At 40.6% G+C, this 23,832-nt stretch overlaps 1 protein-coding gene across 7 annotated transcripts in view; it reads left to right on the top strand.

Annotated features, from left to right (window-relative positions):
* LOC143032822 (venom dipeptidyl peptidase 4-like) overlaps positions 1-23,832 on the top strand; it is a 248,985-nt gene that overhangs the window by 94,044 nt on the left and 131,109 nt on the right. The window contains exon 1 of one of the 7 annotated variants that reach the window (XM_076197908.1): positions 12,539-12,677. The exons of 5 other annotated variants lie outside the window; for them this stretch is intronic. In XM_076197908.1, the coding sequence (XP_076054023.1) occupies positions 12,558-12,677 (120 nt within the window). In that variant the 5' untranslated portion in view covers positions 12,539-12,557. Of the gene's footprint in view, positions 1-12,538; positions 12,678-23,832 lie in introns of those variants that run through there. One more of the 7 variants, XM_076197904.1, reaches the window with a different exon arrangement.

Here is a 23,832-nt window from a genome sequence, read left to right as displayed (position 1 = left end):
TTATTTCTTTTTTATAGCCATTGTATTAATTTCATATTGTTAGAATGTTCAAAAAGTTGAACAGAATAAGCTGTTACGATTTTTTTTTTTTTTTTGTGATAAATGGTATAAAATTATACAAAAGAAAGAATGAAAGAATGACCAAAACAGAAGAAAAAAAATATCTGACAGGAAGTGACATTTTCTGGACGACTGTTTCCGTCAAAGACAGAAAGTAGGAGGAAGAGAACAGTCGCCGGTTATCTTTATTTATCTTAATTTTATTTATTCATTCATTTATTTATTTGCATATTTTTGTCAGCTATATACAGCGTTTCTACCTTTTTGGGACAACACCGTACGAAAAAGATGAAGTCATAGTGTAGGTTTAAAGAATTGGAGTAAAGCCCCAGTCACGCTATCACGGTTCACCTACAGCATTCTAGACTTCACTAAGGACACTTCAAGAACGTGTCTCGTATTCGTATAGGTTCAACTTCTCTTAGCTCGTCATTCAAATTCTCAAGATATAGCGCAAAGGTAGTGTGACACTTGGAGATTCGAAAAAAAAGTAAACAAAGTCAATTCTACTCAAACAAACTGACTTGAGTCGTGATAGTGTGACCGGGGTACAACGTAGGAATAAGTGAAGAAGAAAATGATCGTCACTCTTTTCAGAGTGGAGACTAGTTTCCAATCATAAATCAATGCTGCGTGACACTGGTCCATAGGGAAGTCACTAAGACATTGGCTGCATTAAACAGGAAATCTTACAGGGCTCTCCATATGTGAAAAAATGGAGGAAATAATTTAGTTGATAGAAAACTTGGGCCCGGTTCGGTGACCGAGTGTCAGCCTCTCAGGGTTGCACCTCCAGATGGAGGTGATAAGATTGACGGTTTGAAAACGAGTAGCAAATAGATGATACTCTGCCGTTCATCCATCTTGCATGATCATCACTAGCAGGTCCTTGCCATTAGCCTCAGCAGCATGAAAGAACAACCATTGAGTTCTTCCATCTGTGAATCTAAACAATGTAAAGGAGGGGAGTGGAGGAGGGGCCAGGTGGAGTAATTTAAAGGGTGGAGGAGGGGCCAGGTAGAGTAATTTAAAGGGTGGACGAGGGGCCAGGTGGAGTAAATTAAAGGGTGGAGGAAAGGAAGGGTGTGAAGGAGAAAGTAAAGTGGGGTTCTTTAAGAAAAAAGTACGAGAGGAATGGTGTAAGGGTAGTGGGAGGAAATGTTTTCCTAAAAATAGTCCTAAATTCTATTTTTATTTATCTGTTTCTATTTGGGTATAAAGCTTCATTTGTTCCTTGATTTATATTTTATTTTATCTTAATTTTATATTATTAGATTTTATATAATTGTTTCATTTCATCTTGTATTTTTCATCTTATTTGTTTAGCTTTTGAAGGGCGAGGAGGCTAGTCTCGTACTAAAGTTTTCTTTTGGTTGTGTAGAGCAGTTTAAACGTAGGATCGATGACTGTATGGGAGATCCACTTCTTAGGGGGGAAACACTATAGTTGAAAAAGGCTAGTTTTAATGTGTGGCTACAAACTCACTCCAATAGAGAAAGAGATTAGATGTCTTTTACTAGCTCCTCCCAATCCAAACTTCCCGAAATGGGGAACATCTATAAGGAACGAACCTGCCCTTGACTTTCCGTGTATAAGACGCTACACCTTATTTGCATGGCCGACGGAGCTCCATTCAAGAATCTAGATCCAGTTAACCAGTTTACAGCCCTTTTCAGTTCGCAAGCAGCCCTGTAAGAACCAATAGGTCTGTTGCTGTTTGCATCTCGTTTGTATTCCTATGAAATTCTTGAGCCTCCGAGTTAACGTTTTCTCGGTGAGCATCCAGTCGCGGTCCTTCCCCGGCCAGCACCACCCCGATCTCATTTCCGGCTCAGCCTCTTTGTGGTTCTTCGCATTACCATAACCAGACTCTCTCTACCGGCACCACGAGTGACGGATCGACGGTCCTGAAGTCGAACTCGTGAGGACGTCAAGGTGAGAGAAAGCACCAGACGCTTGATGACTGGGCGCTCACTCGTTAATTAAAACGTAGTTAATGAGAAAGAAAGTGCAAATGCACAAGAGAAGCTCCGTCATGTATATTTGTATATGGCCTTCGGGGCTTATTGAATAGAAACTCGTAGCCCCACAGTGGTTGGCGTGGCTGAGGGTTCTCCTTTAGATCTTCCTGGAAAGGGCTGTTGTCTGTGTTGGATGACTATTAGTGGGATTGCCTCTATGTCATTGTGTTGTAGTAGGAAGCTATTAGCCACCCGTTGTCAGTGTTCCTTGTATGAAAACGTGGAGGAAATACTGTCGAAGGTGATGGGAATCATATACATGTATGATGCGTGAATTGTATGTCTTTGTATGTAATAACATTAAAGGAACGAGTAAAGTGATCAATTCTGAAGGTAGAGCCTCGTAAAGAAAACGTTAAGAAGTAACCTGAGAAATATAGTCGGGGGAAGATTACTGAATAATCTGACCTAACTTCGTTTCACACAAACTAAGCTCGACCTATAACCAAACTACCTAAACTAAGCTCTTTTAATACTATATTGATTTCATTTGTACATTACTGGATCTAAATTTGAGACATCATTAACTGCGCAATTGACAAAACTAAATTCATTATTTCTGTCAATGTAAGATTTCGCGTTGGTTAGTTTTCATGTTGTGTCTTTGTTAACAAGAGTTCCTGCTCATGGTTGTGTTCAATCAGGAATTTTATACAGATGAACTACCACTCCATTTCCCAGCTCGTTACTGATTCTATGTATTTGATAATGAGGTAAGATTGAGAACAACGTCAAGAGAATATAGAGTAAGTATAGTGTCAGAAGAACAAATAAGTACTTGGAAAAATGTGCTGTCTAATAAGTCGTTTATGAAGGAGAAAGTAAATAAGCAATAAAACAGAAATCTTTGGAACAACAGATGTTATAGGCATGGGTGAGAAATAATGATTGTGTACAACAGACAGCAGTTACAGAACCGTGAAAAAATGAGAAGGCAAATAAAGGTACATGTACTATATTAAGATAGCTTTGAGTTCAGAGACTGGAAATGTTTTTGATGTGTCAGCACAAGAAAATAGGTCCAACCAACTTTCCCCCAAAGAATATGATGATCAAAATTTGTAGAGTCATTTGATGATCTCTGAAAAACGTTCTTGACAGAAGCCATGCTAATGATCAGATAGAGGTTCACGATCAGAAAAAATACATATCTTTTATTACAAAATTTTTATTTATTCATTGAATTATTAATTTATTTAATCATTTTATGTGCTTATTTCGTATATTCAGATAATCATAAGAGAAAGAGTGTAAGAGTGGTTGCCATGGTTACCATTCTCTAGGACAGGTTGGCTGCAGGCATACTTGGAGCATCATGGGTAGAAGAAACTTAAAAGAAATGGAACAGTTTGTCATGATAAGTAGAGAGACTGTGTGTGTGTATGTGTGTGTGTGTGTGTGTGTGTGTGTGTGTATGTGTGTGTATGTGTGTGTGTGTGTGTGTATGTGTGTGTATGTGTGTGTGTGTGTGTATGTGTGTGTGTGTGTATGTGTGTGTGTGTGTGTGTGTATGTGTGTGTATGTGTGATGAAGTTACGACAGTTGGATGGAATAGCGCTACCACTAGGACTCAAACTGTATGTAAGTACCACGGTGCTCGAGTTGACAATAGGGAATGTATAGGACGTGTTCGGCAACATTTTCAGTAATGGCCTGCGTGGTGTGGTTGGTAGCGCCCTTATACAGTGATAAAACGATGCACAGTCAAGGGCTCAAGTCCCATTAGCAGAGCTATTTCATGCAGACAATGTGTAACAATTATAATAGTCTGGATCGTGAGCTTGCACAATGTCAAGTTCAGATAAAGCAGAAGAAACGTCCATTTTATGAAAGAAGTCAGAAGTAGAACGAGATATAGCGACAGAATCATCGAATACACACACATTATATATATATATATATATATATATATATATATATATATATATATATATACATACATATACACTGAATGGTTCCCAGTGATCAATTAATATCTTTTTTCAACCACAAATCACATCTAATTCCATGCCATCGCAGTCGAGACTGAAGAATCGCTCTATGGAGGCATCCGTTGGAAATTGAAACGTTTCAATTTCCAACGAATGCCTCCATCGAGAGATTCTTCAGTCTCGGCTGCGATGGCATGGAATTAAAAGTGATTTGTGGTTGAAAAAAATATATATATATATATGTGTGTGTGTGTGTGTGTGTGTGTGTGTGTGTGTGTGTGTGTGTGTGTGTGTGTAAAGATGAAGTGGCAATGGAACTTTAATTAGGATAGCGTATGGAGTGTTATTCAGTCTTCATCAGTGAAGAAGGTTTAAGAGGTCGAAACGACTGGTTCTGAATAAAATTCCATATACTAGCCTCAGAGATTCAGTGTCACCTCACCTCCATATTCTGTCAATCTTTACGTGTGTGTGTATGTATGTACGTGTGTGTGTGTGTCAGTGAGTACCTTGATATGAACACGTATAGCTGACTGTCATTCCCGTGTGTATTTTGGTGAGAGTGATAAGCTCCCGTTCAGTTTGATGGAGTTGTTATGCGCAGACCGTCATATGGGAAATAGACTTTCACACGCCGGCCCCCAGAAACGACAGCCATACACACACACCTGCCAGGTACGTCCTGTCAGGTAACGCCTGAGGTTAAAAGAAGCAATACATATAAACAGGTTAATAGTCCAGCGTTGTTATGCATTTGTAGGGTTGATTTATTTATTATATGTGTAGCTGTTTATTTAAGTATTTATCTATTTATTCATTTGTATCTATAATTGGCTGGAAAATATGGAATTACGGATATGTAGTAACAATTTTTTTCAATCTGCTCAATTGATTCTTATGGGTCGGTGGAAGTAAACATGGTTTATTTGTGTATCGCTTGTTTTCAGGGAAATGGACATTGAAATATTGTACTATATATGAAAACAGTGTATAATGATCAGGTAGACTCGACAGTAGTGTATTCGGAAAGTTTATACATATTAAATACGTTCACGTAAAGTCCACTTCACAATGAAAAAAAGACGAAAGAGAAACTATAAAACCTAAATAGAAATAAATATCAATATACATTCCCCTACTCTGCTTACAAACGAAAACCCAAACCTTCTTCTCAACCACATCCATTCTCCTTTATCTTCACCACTTCATCATAAAGTCCATCAAAGTCCATCAACAACGCGATCCACTTGCCCCAGATTGAGGTGACGCTCAGGTGGCGACATCTGACGTCGCGAGGGGAACTAGAGGAGACGCGTTCGTCTCGTGCAAAGCTTGGCGCGCACTCGTCGTGTTGGACGCGTCAAGAGGCTGGCTGACTGGCGACAGAGAAGAGCTCCGGCGTTACAGTGCACTGTCTACTTGCCAGCGCTGAAGTACAGTGTAACATTGCTGTGTGACCTGAGTACAGTGTACGTCACAGTGCATCGTCTCTTTGCCAACGCAGATATACAGTGTAATTTTGCGGTCTGATTTAGGTACATTGTAGCGTTGCCCTGTAATTTGAGTACAGTGTAACATCGCCCTGTAACTTGAGTACAGTGCAGCCTTACTGTATGATTTGAGTACAGTGTAACGTCATTTGAATACAGTGTAACATCGTCCTGTAATATGAGTACAATGTAACGTTGCCGTGTAACTTGGGCACAGTGTAACGTTGCCCTGTAACTTGAGTACATTGTAACGTTGCCTTGTGACTTTAGTAACGTGCCTTGAAATGAAATGAAACGGCGTGTGATGTGCCTTTTAGTAAACAATGAATTGTGGAATATACTTTCACCAAGCTAGAGAAGAACAGTACAGTACAGTGCGAGTAGATCTTTAACAATGTGTGAAAAACAGTGTGCTTATTGCAAGAAAATTTTAAATTACAGTAACGGTGACTATTATTAGTTGTGTAACTGAATAGTTGCACTATTTTGTAACGGTGAATACTTTAAGCGTTGTGTAACGTCTGTTATTTTTGTTAACTTGTAACGTTGCTGTGACATTGAACACTGACGCTTGTTGTTTCTTCAGTAGGATGTGAGGGTGATAAATGAAATTATTTCTTAATACCTTCAAAACTCGCCCAATTTATCGAATTTGTTGTATGTATGGATTTATTTATTTATTTTATTTTATTTCATTTTTTATTTTTTATTTATTTATTTTTGTGGGGGTTGTAAGTATGGGCATCGGCCTGAAAGTGGTCTTTGACAATCGAGACTCCTTCTCCTTTCAGGTTAGAAATCGGTCTCCTCAGGTGAATATTATCATTTACCTTTAATCAGAACAAAATCACAAAATCTTGTTATTATATCGAAAGAGGCTGATAGCGATCTTCAGTCCACTCCCCCACCACCCACCCACCCATCCCCTTCCCCTTGACCTTCGTTGAAGGGCGAGAGATGGCCCTCGACCATGGCCACCACCGCGTAACGCGCCTTATGGTCCCCAAGTTCCTCCCTATGGCAGTGGTGCCTCACTCGTGAGGATCTTCAACATGACAACGCCCAACCCATTTTTTTTTTTTTTTTTTTTTTTATGGAGTTAGAGATGATTTTAATTTTCAGTGGTGACGTTTTAGTTGCTAAATAAAATCGCTTTCCCCTTCTGCCTTTTATCTTCTCCCCTTTGCCCTCATATTTTCTCCCTCCTTCCTTTCACCTTCTCCCCTCCCCTTTCCTCTCTTCCCTTTTCCTTCTTGCCTCTTTCCTCTTTTCCTTACTCTCTTCCCCCTTCCCCTCTCAACTTTCCCCTCCCTCTCTCCCCTTTTCTCTCCCTCTCTCCCTTTTCCCCTCCCCCTTTCCACCTCTTACCCTTTACCCTCCCCCTCTCTCCTTTCCCCTCCCCACTCTCCTTTTCCCTCCCCCTCTCCCCTTTCCCCTCCCCCTCTCCCCTTTCCCCTCCCCCTCTCCCCTTTCCCCTCCCATTTCCTCTCCCCTTTCCACTTTCCCCTCCCCCTCTCCCCTTTTCCCCGTTTCCCTCTCCCCTCCCCCTCTCCCCTTTCCTCTCCCCCTCTCTCCTTTCCCCTCCCCCTTTCCCCTCCCACTCTCCCCCTCTCCCCTTTCCTCTCCCCCTCTCCCCTTTCCCCTCCCCCTCTCCCCTTTCCCCTCCCACTCTCGCCTTCCCCCTCCCCATATCCCCTTTCCCCTACATCTCTCCTCTCCCCTTTCCCCTCCCCCTCTCCTCGTTCCCCTTTCTCCTCTCCCCTTTCCCCATCCCACTCGCCCATTTCCCCTCCACTCTTTCACCTCCCCCTTTCTCCTTCTTCCCTCTTCCCTCCTCTCCCTTCTCCCCCGTCTCTTCTCTCTCCTCCATACCTCCCCTACCTCCTCCTCCTCCCCCTTGCAACCTCTGTCGGTCATCGCGCGGTTTGGCAGACCAAATGGAAACTAAAGAGGGAGGAACTCCAGACCGCATAGATGGCGTCTGGGGAAGGGGGGGGGGGGTTGTCGGCTGAGTGAGAAGAAACCACAGCCAAAAACTGAAACCCAGATGGTTTGAGAATACGATACCACGACAGATGGAGAGAGAGAAAGAGAGAGAGAGTGCGGGTAGCCAGGTGGGTAGCTTGTGCCTCTGGGGTGGAATTTATTTCTCCCTAGGTGAAGTCGAATTCCCCCCACCTTCTCCCTCCAGGTGAAATCAGACTGGGTGATAACATCTTCACGCTCATAGATTTCCTGCAGCGATGATGACGGGAAGTTGTTGTTCTTCTTCTTGAAGAACATTTCTGTTCTTCACGATGAACGATTATCTGATTGGCTGTTGACTAGATGCAAACTGTGAATCGTTAAGATTGTCAGTCGTGTGTGTATGTGTGTGTGTGTGTGTGTGTGTGTGTGTGTACGTGTGATTCACCATGGCCTTGGATCACGTGTTGGACTCGTGATCGACGGCAATTATCCTCCCGGAAAAGAGCTCAGAGCTCATATATTACCGATTTATGGGTACTGCTGTGACACACACACACACACACACACACACACACACACACACACACACACACACACACACACACACACACACACACACACACACACACAACTCGCCTCCCACTAGAGATGGAGTAACGACTCGCAGCTCAGCGTTACTGAAATTATTTTAGCCCTGGGCAGGATTCTAACTGGGTCCGCTGTGAACATGTACGCTGTATGTTGCATGGACAAATACTTCTTCCTTTATCTCACAAATCGGTGGATCCGTATGTAAAATGTATTTCTTAACGTCCTTCAAATACTGTAATTTGTTTTACATTTATTTATTTATTTCATCTCGTACCCCCTGGTTGTTGTTCTGTGCCACACGTGCTGCCTTACTCGGCCTCTCTAATACATTCCGAATATAATTGGTCCCAGGATTTTAGTACAAGTCACTAAGAGAATAGTATTAATGAATGGAATAGACATAGTAACCATGTAGTAATGAGCTCTGAAACTATTGCTTGTTTTAAGATGAGATGAGAAAACTTAATGGACAGGGACAGGTGGTAAGGGACATGGAACTGCCTAGTGTAGGCCTTAGGGTCTTTTGCAGTCTCCCCCGCATTCTCTGTTGATTCTGTTCATTCTTTTTCCAAAGACAACAGTTATGTCACTCCAATCACTTTTTTCTAGAGATGCAGGAAATTCTAGAGAGTCCAATCTTGCCAAGTATGATCTGTCAGCTGGGTTGAAGACCATTTTGGTTGCTGCAAATTATTGTAGTCTGTCTCTCTCTATCTCTATCTATCTCTATATCTCTCTACCTCTCTATATCTCTGTCTCTCTCTCTCTCTCTCTCTCTCTCTCTATATATATAATATATATATATATATATATATATATATATTATATCCATCTCTCTCCATCTCTCTCTCTCTCTATCTATCTATCTATCTCTCTCTCTCACTGGGTGTGTGTTTACACAGCTGCTGCATACTCCAGCTTGAATCTAGGGCGATTTATTCATTTATTTTTTACCTATTGTATATACGGTTTGCACGCCTGGTGATTTTCCAAATTCAGTCTAAACCTTCATGTACCAATTTGCAATCTTCTTCATCTCGAAGGCTCTTCATGATCCTGGCATCATCAGTAAATAGATTATTGTAACTGTTTGTACCATCCATTGTGTATGTGTGTGTGTGTGTGTGTGTGTGTGTGTGTGTGTGTGTGTGTGTGTGTGTGTGTGTGTGTGTGTGTGTGTGTGTGTGTGAATGTATGCGTGCGCGTGCGTTTGCATGTCCGCGTTTTTAGATTGAACAAATGGAAATAGAATTATTATGATCATATAATTATTAGTTTTTAAAATCGTGAAATAATAGTGAAAAGGTCGCCATGAAGACTGTAATGTTTATATATATATATATATATATATATATATATATATATATATATATATATATATATATAAAGTTGCCCAATGCCATGTGATTTAGTTCAGTTGAACTTGATAAGAATGGGAATCCTGATGTATCGGAACTGTTTATAATGAAGTGACCCCTCCACTGAACAAAATTTTCGGTTCTTGGTTGAAACAAAAGATACATAAACTGTGTCACTATGATTTAGTGTTCAATGTATCTGTGTGTGTGTGTGTGTGTGTTCACATCGGTTGGTCTGTACTTTACAATGCTATAGTGTTCAATTGATTGCGGGTTTTTTTTTAAGTAATCATGTCTTTATTCTGGGGCATTTAAATTTTTAATACTTGGCAATCGCACCTATATTCATGAGCAGTTAAGTTTTTAATTTTACGTCGTCATGCTTCTGAATAATAAGAATTGTTCTTTTTATAAGCTTACACTCGCTTTGTATAATGCAAGTGTGCTTAGGCAGATAAATAAAAGCACTTTAGTCTCTACGTGCTTGGGTCATAGTGTGCTTGATTAAGTTCCTGTTTTCATTGTACTCAGGGTCGGTCATTTACGATTGGTGTGCAGGGAAGCACTTGCTGCATAGAAACGTGTTGATATTTCTCGTGGATGGTGGAGTTCACCATGGCCTTGGATCACGTGCCGGACTTGTGGTCGACAGCTGTTATTCTTCCGGATGAGAGCTAACGCGCGCGCACATACACACACTACGGCGGTCCGGGTTCGAATCCCGCCGTGGGCGGGGAGTTGGGTGTGTGTGCGCGTGTAAGGTCACAGCGTTACCCTTAGATGGGTCATATATGAGCTCTGAGCTCTCTTTCGGGAGTGAAATAGCTATCGATCACGAGTCCCACACGTGATCCAAGGCCATGGTGAATCACACACACACACACACACACACACACACACACACACACACACACACACACACACACACACACACACACACACACACACACTACACGCCTCATCCTTTGGCTAGGGGGAACAGTAACGGTTTGCAATGTTAATTGAGCTTGCGCGACCTCGGATTTACGCGATTCCGTGCCTCTCGGCCAGACGTGAGCGTGTGTTCATATACGGACGTGCTTGTGTGCGTATGTGTGAGTGCGTGGGTGCTTTCATGTATTCATAGATGTAGTTTTACAGAAACAAAAATTACTCTTATATTTTTTTCCTTGAGTTCAAGCTAATAAGAAAATAAATCCTAAGTTTGGTGAAAATTTTAAAAATGTCGATTGTTTATTTAATACTGTACAATATCTTTACTGAATGGGAATCAGCGAATGTTCTTAGGATGAACAATGGTTATAAATTATTTGTGATAATACAATGTAATTGCCAGTTAAGAAAAAAAAAAGTTTGAAGTACTGCCGTTTTATTTTTAACGGCCCGTCATCTTTTTTGAAAAGCTGTCTACGCGCACGCGCAAGATGGGTTGTATATGATGTGCATTACTTCGCGCAAGCGCGACGACCGAATGCGGAGGTAATCACACAGACAGACACCACTCAAGGAGAGTTCCTGTCACGATGGTATATTCCTCTTGTTCTTCTTTCTTTTCTTTTACTTTCTCTTCCTCGTTGTCGTCTTTCTTTTCATTTCCGTCCTCCTTTCTCCTACGCTTCCTCTTCCTATCCCTTCTCCTTTTATTCTCGTTTTCTCTTTCCTCGTGTTCTTTATTTCCTTTTCTTTTTATTTCTTGTTTTTTCGTTCTTGTTTTTGACTCTCCTTCCTTCCTTCTTATATCTTACTTGCTCAACATTATTGTGCTTTCCTCCTTCTTGACAAAGGTGGAAAAAAGAAACGCGGGTCTAGTTCCGAGTTTATTCCTGACCGGTTTTGCTTCAAGCTTCTTCAGAGGAACGCTCAAAACGAAATCGGTCAGGAATAAACTCGGAACTAGACCCATGTCTTATTTTTCCACCTCCCTCAACTTGTCACAGTATATCAACATTTCTTCCTGCTCTTCCTCACATTCCTCCTCTTCTTATTCCTCCCCCTCCCATTCCCCACTTCCCATTCCTCCTCCTCATCCCATTCCATCTCCTTCCAGTCTTCCTCGTTCTTGTTTCATTCTTTGCCCCACCCCCCAACTCCTCCTTCCTCCTTTCCTCTCCAGCTCCACCCCATCCAACTCCTCCTCATCATCACACTTTCCCCCTATTTCTTGGTCCTCTTCCTCCTATTCTTTCTCATATTCTTCTTCTTTCTATTCCTCTTCCTCCTATTCCTCTTTCTCTTCCTTTTCCTCTTCCTTCTCTTGCTCCTCTTCCTCCTATTCCTCTTCTTTCTCTGTCTCTTCCTCCTCTTTTTTCTCCCCAGAATTAGTTTTCTAGTTTCGCTTTCGTAGGTCCTCCAAGCTAGTTTTTGGAACCAAGACATTTTACAAATCCATGTCTTTATAGCATGTACTGAATTCTTACAGGCTATCTTTGTGACAATTGATAGAATACACATAGAGACTGTGTTTTTCAAATGAAACTTTGATCATAAGATCATTCAGGTTTTCGTAATAAATATCTTAGTGGAACTAATGAAAGGAGCGAGAACATAAAACAGTACCGCACAAAAAAGGTGACGACTCTGTGTTGTGTGAGACAGAGCGAGTCTGTTTCCGAGCTGGCGGTGAAAATCGGACTTTGTGGTGTATAAGACCATTGTAATTGTCGCGCCACCTCAAGGAGGAACAGGCTGTTCTGGATCCTCGGCTCTCTCTGCCTCCCATACAGACATCTGACAGCTACAACCTCGTAGACAAAGACGTTCGTCAGTGGTAAGCGCCGAACGTCGTGTTGCACTTTGTAAACAAAACGTATCACTGTGAGTGATGGTCTTTGGAAGTATTTTTACACGACATATCTAGTGAATGTCAAGAAAATAAATAATCATTATATTTCTCGTGCATTTACAGTAAGTACAATCGGTTGCCAACGAACCAGTGAAATTTAAATCACAGAAAACAACAAACTGAAACAATAGAAAACGGAATAAAACTCCAGGTTCCGAAAATCTATCGGAAAACGGAATAAAACTAGTGGACGCAGAAGATTTTTCAGAAAACGGGAGGAAACCTAGTGCCAACCCCTTACAGAAAACGTGAGAAAACCTCAGCGGTTCTCAAGCAGTCTCCAAAACAACCCAGCGATGGTTCGGTTGGGCAGGTGGTGGACCTGGTCCACGGGGACTTTGTCCAAGAGCTCGGGGACCATCCCAGGGTTGTCGCCGCCACCGAGCCTCGCGTCCTCGATCAGGACGCGCATTCAGGTGAGTAAACGCTGTCGACATGACGTCATATCGCGCGTGTTTCTTTCTGCCATCAAAGGATATTACTTACATTTGAAAACAATTTATTGAAGACTTTATAGGTGTTTCTTGTAATTACAGCTACTTTTTTAATATTATTACAACTATATTGTTATTATTGTCGTTTGCACCATTATGACAGTTAAAGGTGTACGTGTTTTCAAATCCCATCAACACCCTCAGCTAAATCTGGAGATGCAATCCTGTAGCCAAGATTTCCATCAACTTCGTCTGTATTTTTTCTCAATCTAAGACTGAAACATCAGGAATATAATGTAGATAAAGAATAACGTAAACGATTCATGGGTCTGTGCATGGATTAACGTATCAAAATCTCGTTACAAATATGCAATGCTTCTTACTTTTATATTCTTTTACATTTATTAGAGAACAACACAATGAAGGTTTTGTCTGGTTTTCACAATTGTTTATCATTACACAACCTGCCTCAGCCAGGTGCTGAGTCCCTGAACTGTTGTTTTGCTGAGTTCAGTACTAGATCCTACGGAATACCCCCTCAATGTACGTGTTACATACACGAGTGCATGTACGTATACATATATATTTTTGTACAAGAATGTAGCCAATTTTTCTCCACTTTTTCATGCGAGTTGACAACCGGCGACTCCTCGCCTCCTTCGACCAGCCGGCTACATAGCAACAGAAAATAGATTTTTCTTTATGAAATATATGGGAAACCTTGAGGATCGTTGCCGACTACTGTAAAACTGCGGGTTTCCCGTCCGTGAAATTCGAGGCAGTAATTGTTATTGATATGCAGATTGTGTTGAGTTCGTTGTGATGTAGGAAATATCCTAATACCAGATATTACACACACATGCAGTGGTAGCATTCGCGGCCGCCACTGCGGCAGTCCGGGTTCGAATCCCACCCAGGGCTGAAATAATTTCAGTATCGCTGCGCTGCGAGTCATTACTCCAACTCTCGTGGACGGGGAGTTGGGTGTGTGTGTGTGTGTGTAAGGTCACAGCATTATCCATAGATCGGTTATATACTATCTCTGAGCTCTCTTCCGGGAGGGAAGTACCTGTTGATCACGAGTACAACACGTGATCCAAGACCATGGTGAAACACACACACGCACATGTTTCTCCTTATGGTGACTCAGGAATAGAATATAATTTCTATTTCCGCTCAGACCTCCATCATGACTACTACGGTAATTGCAGAGTTGAACTAATATTTGGTTCAACCAAGATTGTCTAACAGTAGATTGTGTGTGTATGTGTGATTCCCCATGGTCTTGGATCACGTGCTGGACTCGTGATCGACAATTATTTCCCTCCCGTAAGAGCTCAGAGCTCGTATATGATATATGGCCGATCTATGGGTAATGCTGTGACCTTACACGCACACACATCCCTAATACCACGAGATTTGGAGTAACGATTCGCAGCGCAGTGATACTGTGTGTGTGCGTGTGCGTGTGGTGATGTACTTGTTATTCATCGTGGTCTTGGACCTTCCCATGTGTGTCTTTGTATGTTCCTAGTTGCATTTACCTAATTTAAGTGTAGAGTAATTGAGCAACGCTCATGGGATCCTTCTACTCTCCTATCTAACATACTTAGCTCCAAATTCAAAGTTGGTCTCTCTCCTTATTTTTCACGTGTTAGACTCATGATCGACAGCTATTACCCTCCCGGATGAGAGCTCAGGGCTTATATATGGCAGGTCTATGGTTAATTATATGACATCGCAACACACATTCACCCCTTGCCCACCAGAGTTGAAGTGCTTGTGCGTAGTCCAGCGATTTAGTATCTAATTTTTCAGTCCTGTACGGGACTCGAACTCGCATCGTTGAATTAGCGGTTGAGAATGGTACCACTACACTGACGAGCTGGTGCGTGTGTAGAGGGACAGTAATTCTTACCAGGATCCATTCCTGAAGCAAATTTCTTTCGAGTTGACCACCTGTAGGATGCCGTAAGTTAAAGTCACCCATGTACTATAAGAAGTTTTCTGTGAACTGTTCCTAAGTCGTTTTCTTTGAAGACCCACTTCCACCCTTTCTTTTCTGTTTTTAACCACTCAGTCCTAATTTTAGGTAGTTCACCTTTGGTAGAATATTTATGGTAAATGTATATATTATATGACTTCATAATTACTCGAAGTATGATTTCCTGGTATGATTTCTTATTCATGATACACATACTGTACATATAAGCTATTTCATAACATATAATAATAATAATAAGTTTATTTGGCAATGAATCAATATACATGAAGTGCAGATAATGAAAAGAACACATAGTTCGAAATAACAATTACAATTGCCGAGGATAACACAAAAGCTTCGTGCTTTTTTGTGTTATCCTCGGCAATTGTAATTGTTATTTCGAACTGTGTTCTTTTCAGTATCTGCACTTCATGTATATTGATTCATTGCCAAATAAAATTATTATTGTCATTATTATTATTATTATGATGATGATGATGTTGATGACGATGATGATGTTGATGACGATGATGTTGGTGATAATGATGTTGGTGATGATGTTGATGATGATAATGATGTTGATGTGATGATGATGTTGTTGATGATGATGTTGATGATAATGATGATGATGTTGTTGATGTCGTTGATGTTGATGATGATGATGTTGATGTTGTTGTCGTTGACAGTTTACATAGATCAAACTACCAAACCCTTAAACGTTAGAATTGAACAACATAAAAATGTTAGGGATGGCAATAATTCCCGTGGAATCTTCAAGCATATTGAATTGAATAATCATCCAGTTGATTGGGGTAATGCCCATGCAATCTATTACACTAACAACATAATCGTAAGAACCTTAATAGATTCATACCACCAGTGATCAAAATACTAACCTACACAAAGGCTTATATAAACTGGACAATTCTATCTGTCAAGAAATAAGCAAAATAATAACAGGTAAAATGTAACCCTTCGACTGTGACCTAATGTCGCCCCACCCTCATTAGTGGACGCATTGACCCTTGCGACCTGACTGACCGCCTTCCAGGGGGTAAATGTTATCCACCCTTATGTAAACTGTCCTTGTTCCTTTTTCTTGCATATATGATCTATGTATTTCTGTTAACTGTGTACTTTTTGCACTGAAGATGTAATATACGAAAGCGCTCTGCTTCGTTAGTTTCTTAGTGGGCGATAGTCTAGGCTTTAGCGATCATCAAGAAATAAGATTTAATATTATTTGGGAAAAAATAAAAAGTACAAATAACGTTCAAGTACCAGACTTCAGGAAAGCAAACTTTGACAATATAAAAACCTATTTGAAATTGAATACGAAAAACAATCCGGATGTTTCAAACATTCTTGATTCTCGTTGCGGGGCTGATAGTCAGAAGTAGGTCAAGGAGGGTAATACGCATACCTTAGGTCAGGTCTGGGTCAAGGAGGGAAATACGCATACCTTAGGTCAGGTCTGGGTCACAGAGAGTAATACGCATACCTTAGGTCAGGTCGATTCGGGGCGAGGGCCCAAAAATCAGGTCAGTACTTTAGATGAAATGTATAACAATCTAACTGATCTAATTATTAATGCACAAAACACATTTATCCCCCTAAAGTCAATACGGAAAAATAGTAATACCCCCAAATGGATGACGGACAGATTGAAACATGAGATCGGAATTAAAAGAGGACTTTACGTAAAAATAAAAAACGGGGAATCACACCTTAGATCAAGATATAACGAAATGGCAAAGCTGGTTAAAAGGAATACACGTTCAGCGAAACGTAATTATGAAATCAAGGTTGCCAGTCAATCAAAATCCAACCCAAAGGGTTTCTTTCACCTCTATAGAACAAAAAATAAAGAAAGAATAGGACCAATTAAAAACGATGAAAATGTCATGATAGAATCGGAAGAAAAAATGAGTGAGGAGTTTAACAATTATTTTCTATCGGTGTTTACTAATGAGAGGTTAGATAAAGTACCTGACTGCGATCCGATTTTCAGAGGGGATGAAGAAAATAGCCTAACTAATATCAGCATTAGTAAAGAAGAAGTTATCAAGCAGATTGACAGACTTAAAGCTACAAAATCTCCGGGTCCGGACGAATTTTTTCCAAGAATGCTTAAAGAGTGTAAATTTGAAATCTGCGACCAGTTAACTGAAATATTCAATAAATCGGTAGACACTGGTTCTGTTCCAACTGCTTGGAGGGAGGCAAACGTTGTTCCTGTTTTTAAGAAGGGAGATAGATCGACCATATGCAACTACAGGCCAATCAGTTTGACATCGGTTATAGGAAAAATGCTTGAATCAATATTAGTAAATAGACTCAGAGAACACATTGAAGGGCATAATTTTATTCGTGATTCACAGCATGGTTTCTCCAAAGGTAAGTCATGCGTGACTAATCTTCTATCCTTTTACACTAAGGTATATAAGGCGTCAGACAACAATGAAAATTACGATGTTATTTACCTTGACTTTAGAAAAGCGTTCGACAAAGTGCCACACCAGAGACTACTAAATAAAATCAAAGCCCATGGCATAGGAGGAAAAGTGTTAGAATGGATTAGAGCTTGGATTAGTAACAGAAAACAGCGGGTCACCATAAATGGAATAAAATCTAGGTGGGGCAATGTTACTAGCGGGGTCCCCCAGGGCTCGGTTTTGGGTCCCTTGTTGTTCATTGTGTATATAAACGACTTAGACGATGGGTTAAATAGTGATGTTAGTAAGTTTGCGGACGACACTAAAATAGGACGCCTAATTAGGTCAGGAGAAGACGCCCAGATTCTGCAGGATGATCTTCATAAACTGTTAACATGGTCGGTGAAATGGCAAATGAACTTCAATATCTCTAAGTGTAGCGTGTTAAACGTAGGGCTACACAACCCTGAAAATAGATACAACTTAGATAACACGTTTTTAGAAAAATCTGAGTGCGAGAGGGACTTGGGAGTTCTGGTGAGTCCGGACCTTAAAACCAGGAAGCAGTGCATTAGCGCCAGAAATAAAGCAAACAAAGCATTAAGCTTCATTGCTAGGACGGTAACGAATAGAAGTGCAGAGGTAATTATTAAACTCTATCTAGCGATAGTTAGACCCATCCTTGACTATGCGGTACAGTTTTGGTCTCCGTCCTACAGAATGGACATAAAGTCACTAGAATCAGTACAGAGAAGAATTACCCAAATGATACATGGACTCAGAAATTTGCCTTACGAAGAGAGGCTTAGGCACCTAACACTCTCTGGAAAGACGCAGAGTGCGGGGTGATCTAATAGAAGTGTTCAAGTGGATCAAGGGCTATAACAGGGGTGATGCAAACAAGGTCATCATAATAAAACAACAGGGCAGGACTCGCAGTAATGGGTATAAACTGGACAAATTTAGATTTAAGAAGGAAATAGGCAAGAATTGGTTTACAAATAGGGTGGTCGATGAATGGAATAAACTTAGTAACCACGTAGTAAGCGCTGAAACTATCAGTTGTTTTAAAAAACGATTAGACAACTTTATGGATGGGGATGACAGGTGGTGATGGATACGGAGCTGCCTAGTGTAGGCCTTATGGTCTTTTGCAGTCTCCTTTATTTCTTATGTTCTTATGTTTTCCAAGTGGTCTACTTTGCATAAGTAAACACACGTACCCGTGTTCTTATTAACACACACACACACACACACACATACACACACATATATATATATATTATATATATATATAATTATGTGTGTGTGTGTGTATGTGTCGATCACGAGTCCAACACGTGATCCAAAACCATGGTGAATCACATACACACAGAGAGAGAGAGAGATAGAGGGAAGGAGAGAGAGAGAGAGAGAGAGAGAGAAATAAAAGGTTTCTTCTCCCTGATAAGGGAGCTAGCTAGCCAAGGCATTCACCCAGCCGCACTTGGGGTAGTGGACTTTAGTATGAAAAGTTTGTCGTTCGATCGAGACCCTTATAGATCCCTGAATCGATAAATTGAGTCTAATTCTGAAGAGGAGACGAAGTGAAAGAGGGTGAGAGTGAAGACCTCAAAGAACCGGGTCACCCCGCCGGCAGTTGATGGATAGACAACGACAAATCCCCATCAATTCGGGTCGAGTTTCTGTCATCCCATCTGGGAGGGTGGTCAGGCGTGGACTACTTTGTCACTTGTCCTTTGTGACATGGCCGGCTTCTCCTCCTCCTCCACTTTACTCCCCTCCAAAGATGACGACTTGGAAAACGGATTACTGTCATCGATGAAATGGACTAAATCTCAGAGAAAAAGTAAATTCCTGTATCATAATACACATTATATTATTATCATTGATATTCTAAGACAGATTTTTCTTTGCCTTTACTTTATAGAATCAGCGTGAAAAAAAGAATATCGACATTGTTTTCCGAACCAAAACTGTAACGATTTGTTTTGAATATGGCGAAAAATTTAATATGTTATGTGGCACGACATGACGTCACAGCTTCGAATAGGATTAGGCCCCGCCCACCGACAGCTGGAATCTCCTGAAATAACCTTTTACAGGGATAAAGCCTAATTCAAAAACGTGAATGTACCTAAATCACGCACGCATAAGCCCGCTCAAACATAGATTATATTTTCTTATGCTTGTTCGTACCATCTTGGATATGATCATTCGCGAATATGGACACGCACACATGTACACACATGCGTGCGTACATACACAAATACACACACACACTAAATTAGTGCACGCACGAAGGATTATATCTATTTCACTTGAATTGTTAAACAAAAAACTTGTTCCCTATTATGATAGCTATTTCCTGCAACATCACAAGCAATGGACTTCATATTATGGAGCCAGAGGTTGCAAAGATTAGGTGTTGAGGTTACTGTGACGTAACGTTGACTTTTTGTGACGTAACACCGTTACATTATGACGTAACGACGTAACGATGCCGTATGGACGTTGCACTGTGCGACGTAATGTGATAAGGGGTGGCGTAATGGGACTGAACATGATATGACTGTACACACACACATACACAAACACACACACACACACACAAACACACACACACACACACATGTACGCACACACACACACACACACATTTCCCCGCTGTCCGTCCTCAAAATCTGTCCACGTTCTACCTATATCTGACAACCGGCGACTGATCTCTTCCTCTTGATGTAAAGAAACTTACGAGGTCACGGGGACCGTTTACAGTTCCTGAAAATCGAGGCAACGATCATAATTTCTCATGTGGTTTTTGGGACCGAGATTTTGGTTCGGGGTCATTTCTAGGTCACCCCCCCACACACACACACACACCCTTTTCTCTCTCTCTCTCTCTCTCTCTCTCTCTCTCTCTCTCTCTCTCTCTCTCTCTCTCTCTCTCTCTCTCTCTCTCTCTCTCTCTCTCTCTCTCTCTCTCTCTCTCTCTCTCTCTCTCTCTCTCTCTCTCTCTCTCTCTCTCTCTCTCTCTCTCTCTCTCTCTCTCTCTCTCTCTCTCTCTCTCTCTCTCTCTCTCTCTCTCTCTCTCTCTCTCTCTCTCTCTCTCTCTCTCTCTAAGTTTGTACAGTCAAGATGAAAATTTGAATACCCATTCAGAATTTTTCATGGTCCAAATTCAAATTCTTTGTCTGAGATTTTTCTTGTCTATTCAAGGAAATTACCTAACTGTAAACTAAATACTATATATGCTCGACAACAAAAAATCACATTGACGTAGTGAGAAATGTAGGGCGGGTGAAAACTTTTGCTCGTGTTTGTAAATGCGTTGCTTTCTAAGTTCGTAGGGTGCCCTTCTTGTCAGTACAGCAGGATACCAAAGTTCATCTGTTTATTTAGGGTACAGATGAAATTGACTTTTTTTTTTATCATGTTTCGAAACCATCAGAGAAAATATTTTATGTAGTTGTTTGTTCTCTCCCTTAAGCCATTTGTATTTGTGTACGTGTGTGTCTTTGTGTGTGCGCGCGCGTCTGTACGTGTGTTAGTTTGTGTGTTTGTGTACCCGCATGAATGAGCGTTCATGTTACTTGTTTTTTGTCGCATGCCAGCTGGATACCAATCTGTACAGAAACAAAAAAATTACTTGAACCCCGTGCTCTGCCCCGCACGATACTCGCCAAAGCAAAGACCTGTTTCCGTGGGCAGCTGTCTCGAGAAAGTTCTCCAGGGGCGGATGTAAATGGCAGAAGTCAGAAAGCCATGAAGAACAATTCGCTCTGCACCGGACATCCGCTATTAACCGTTATTCGACAACTGCCGTCGCCTCAGGCCACACACGCCGTCTCATCGCCTCACCATCCGAATCTGTGTCTATCCTTCCTTCCATCCGCTTCTTCAACACCCACAACGTTCGATCCTACACCTTTAAACACCTCAGTCACCCTCCTTCCTCAATTTCCATAGACGCCAGGGTGAAAGGGTCATTAGTCTGAACACCAGCGGTGCTGAACAAACAAGGTCATTTGACTTTTTGATTGCTCCCACTGTAATTAACGTCGAGCGGGTGAAGCCGTTACTGGGAACAGGCTGGAGGTCCACATGACGTCATGTCGCTTTTGACGGTTTGGCGCCATTTCGCTCACCACTGCCGCTTTTACGTGTTGGATAATATAACGTGAAAGCTTTTTATTATGAATTTCACGCTGAAATGGAGAGGGCGGGGTCTGACTGCAATGGAGATTTTGGTGGTAGGGTTAGGTGGTGGTGGTAGTAAGTGCAGTGGTGGTGGTAATGATTATGGTGTTGGTAATTACAGGGATGTCAGGGGGGGAGAAATATAGGCCTAGCGAAATAATTATGGCTGACATGTGAATAGCTGTTGATTAACAAGAATGATACAAGAAAAACATCCCTCCGAGTTTCCATGTGTGGGGGAAAATGACATGGAATAGAGATTTATTCAGAATGAAATTAGAGCTGTTTTGATAATGATAGTGATAAAGAAAGGACGAATGTGACAGTGAAAATGATGACGGTTAATGTTGATGATTTCTTTCGTCACAGATGACCTGTGATTCTATCCTATGGGACCATATCGCGTAGAAGAGGGAGGATAGTATAGTTGTTAAAGGAGAGATAGAAGGGAGAGATTGTAGAATTAAAAAAATGTTCATTCTTCTTTAAGTGGAGATTAGTGTCCAATCGTACAATAAATTTACGCTTCCTTCTACGAATGAAGAAAAAAATTATTGTATTCAAATACGACCAAAGCCCATTTGGGTTTCTGAGCAAAAGACTTTGTAGATTACTGTAATGTTTTCTGTAAATTAGACGCTTTGGTTAAGACCTTGTGACGTTGTTTAAGATAATGGTATATGATTGAGCCACAAGGAAACACACCAAACCCACGAAATTTTAAACCCCCCAAATTTTCTTCATGCGAATATTGGAAACCGTAAAATGTAGTACATCTATGTACTGTCCTACTGTAACTTAGGAGTGAAAGGAAGCTTAAATTTATTATCCTGTACAGACTACCACAGTCAAGACCAGTTGCACTTATTGGCGAATTTAAATTAAATCTTGACACGCTGGATATGGTAAGTCCAGGAATTGACAAGTTCCAGAATATTCCTTATGAATATCCTGCGTGGTACGTTAGGTAGCGCCCTAATTTTGTGGTAAAAGAGTGGAACAACTTAGGGTTCGAATCCCACAAGTAGAACTGTTTAATCAAATTTAGAGTAATCCACTCAAATGTCCATCATCACGTATACAAACAGTAATAAAGTCTGTTGTTCATGAAATATAAGTATTTAGAATTGCACAAGGACTTTATAAACTCTCTGTACAGCGTTTGGGTTCATATTTTTTGTTTCAAAAATTAGAAAAAGAATATTAGGCAACTTGCTAGACCATCTAAGACGAGTACAAGCTCTTCATAATAATCAGTCAACCTATAAAAGGATGTAATTATCTGAAACGATTTTATGTTCTATTGTCAATAACTTACATTATTAGATGAAGGTAAATGTGATGTTTTGATTTCATTATATCTAAGTATAGCTTTTGACACGGTAGGACTGTGAAAATAATACAACTGAAGGTGATGTATTATTGTATTAGGAGAATTGTCTTGAAAATCGAAATCTCGTTTTCAAATACATGGATCCATTTCTTCTGGATACGCCAAGACTAGTGAAGGCCTCAAAGTTAAAAATAAATAAATAAAAACCCACTTATTTACCGAGTCCTACGATTTGACTCCTAACACAAATAATATACATTTTTATTGTTATTTTGGAGGGATGACAATGTCCTGGAGTTTCTCAAAAACAATTGTTATAATAAAAGAAATGTATTCAAATCAAATTACGGCCAGTCACTCAATGCTTGCCTCTCGCCCTCAATCCCCGTCGATGACGTAGTCGTTTGTGATTGGATAGTGAAATCTGGATATCCAATGACGGTGGCCTTAGATCGCTTATCCATGACGTCATGTCGCTTGCATCACGCCACAGGCACATTTTGGCTGCTGTACGCATATTTTGAATAATAATATAGACGTTTAATGACATTAAACACGAAGTTTTGAAAGTGGGGATTTAAGTCAATGCTCCATATATACTCAATATTTTCATTTTCCTTCGGTGATAACTTTTTTATATTATTGTCAAAAATATGAAAACATCTCGTAAGTTTTGACAGTTGTAGTCTCACAAACTCTTAAAATCAAATCCACGTGCATTAATATTAACTTCCCTGTTGGGAAACAGACCTGCAGGCTTTGTTTCGGTCTTGTTTTGATTAACATGTGGGCATAGAGAGGGAACTTGATACTATTTTGATTTCTGTATAGTGAACTGGCGGATTTGAAGAGGCATGAGGAGCATTTGGGAAATATAATAATAAAATTTATATGTTTGACTTTTTTCATCTACATATATCAATGACCTGTAGGTTAGAAGAAATAAATAAATGCCAGCACAGAACTCTGTTCTTGGAAAGAAACGAGAAAAGAACATATCAAGTTAAAGTAATGTTGGTTAGTGAAGATGTTTTAGACGAGAGTATGGGGAGAGGCAGGGGCAGCTTGTCTGGGAGACTGAAGAAAGGAATGGGAATATTTTGGTACAAATTGATTTATTGACAAGCTTCTTCTCTAAATGTCGAGTCTGTAGAAGTGATTGTTATGAAAGTTATCCACGCATATATA

The sequence above is a fragment of the Oratosquilla oratoria genome, chromosome 14 (genome assembly GCF_046742065.1).
Source record: "Oratosquilla oratoria isolate Oo_2021 chromosome 14, ASM4674206v1, whole genome shotgun sequence".
Taxonomy (NCBI): domain Eukaryota; kingdom Metazoa; phylum Arthropoda; class Malacostraca; order Stomatopoda; family Squillidae; genus Oratosquilla; species Oratosquilla oratoria.
The sequence above is the reverse complement of the archived record's forward strand: the minus strand, read 5'-3'. Positions and strand labels throughout refer to the sequence as shown.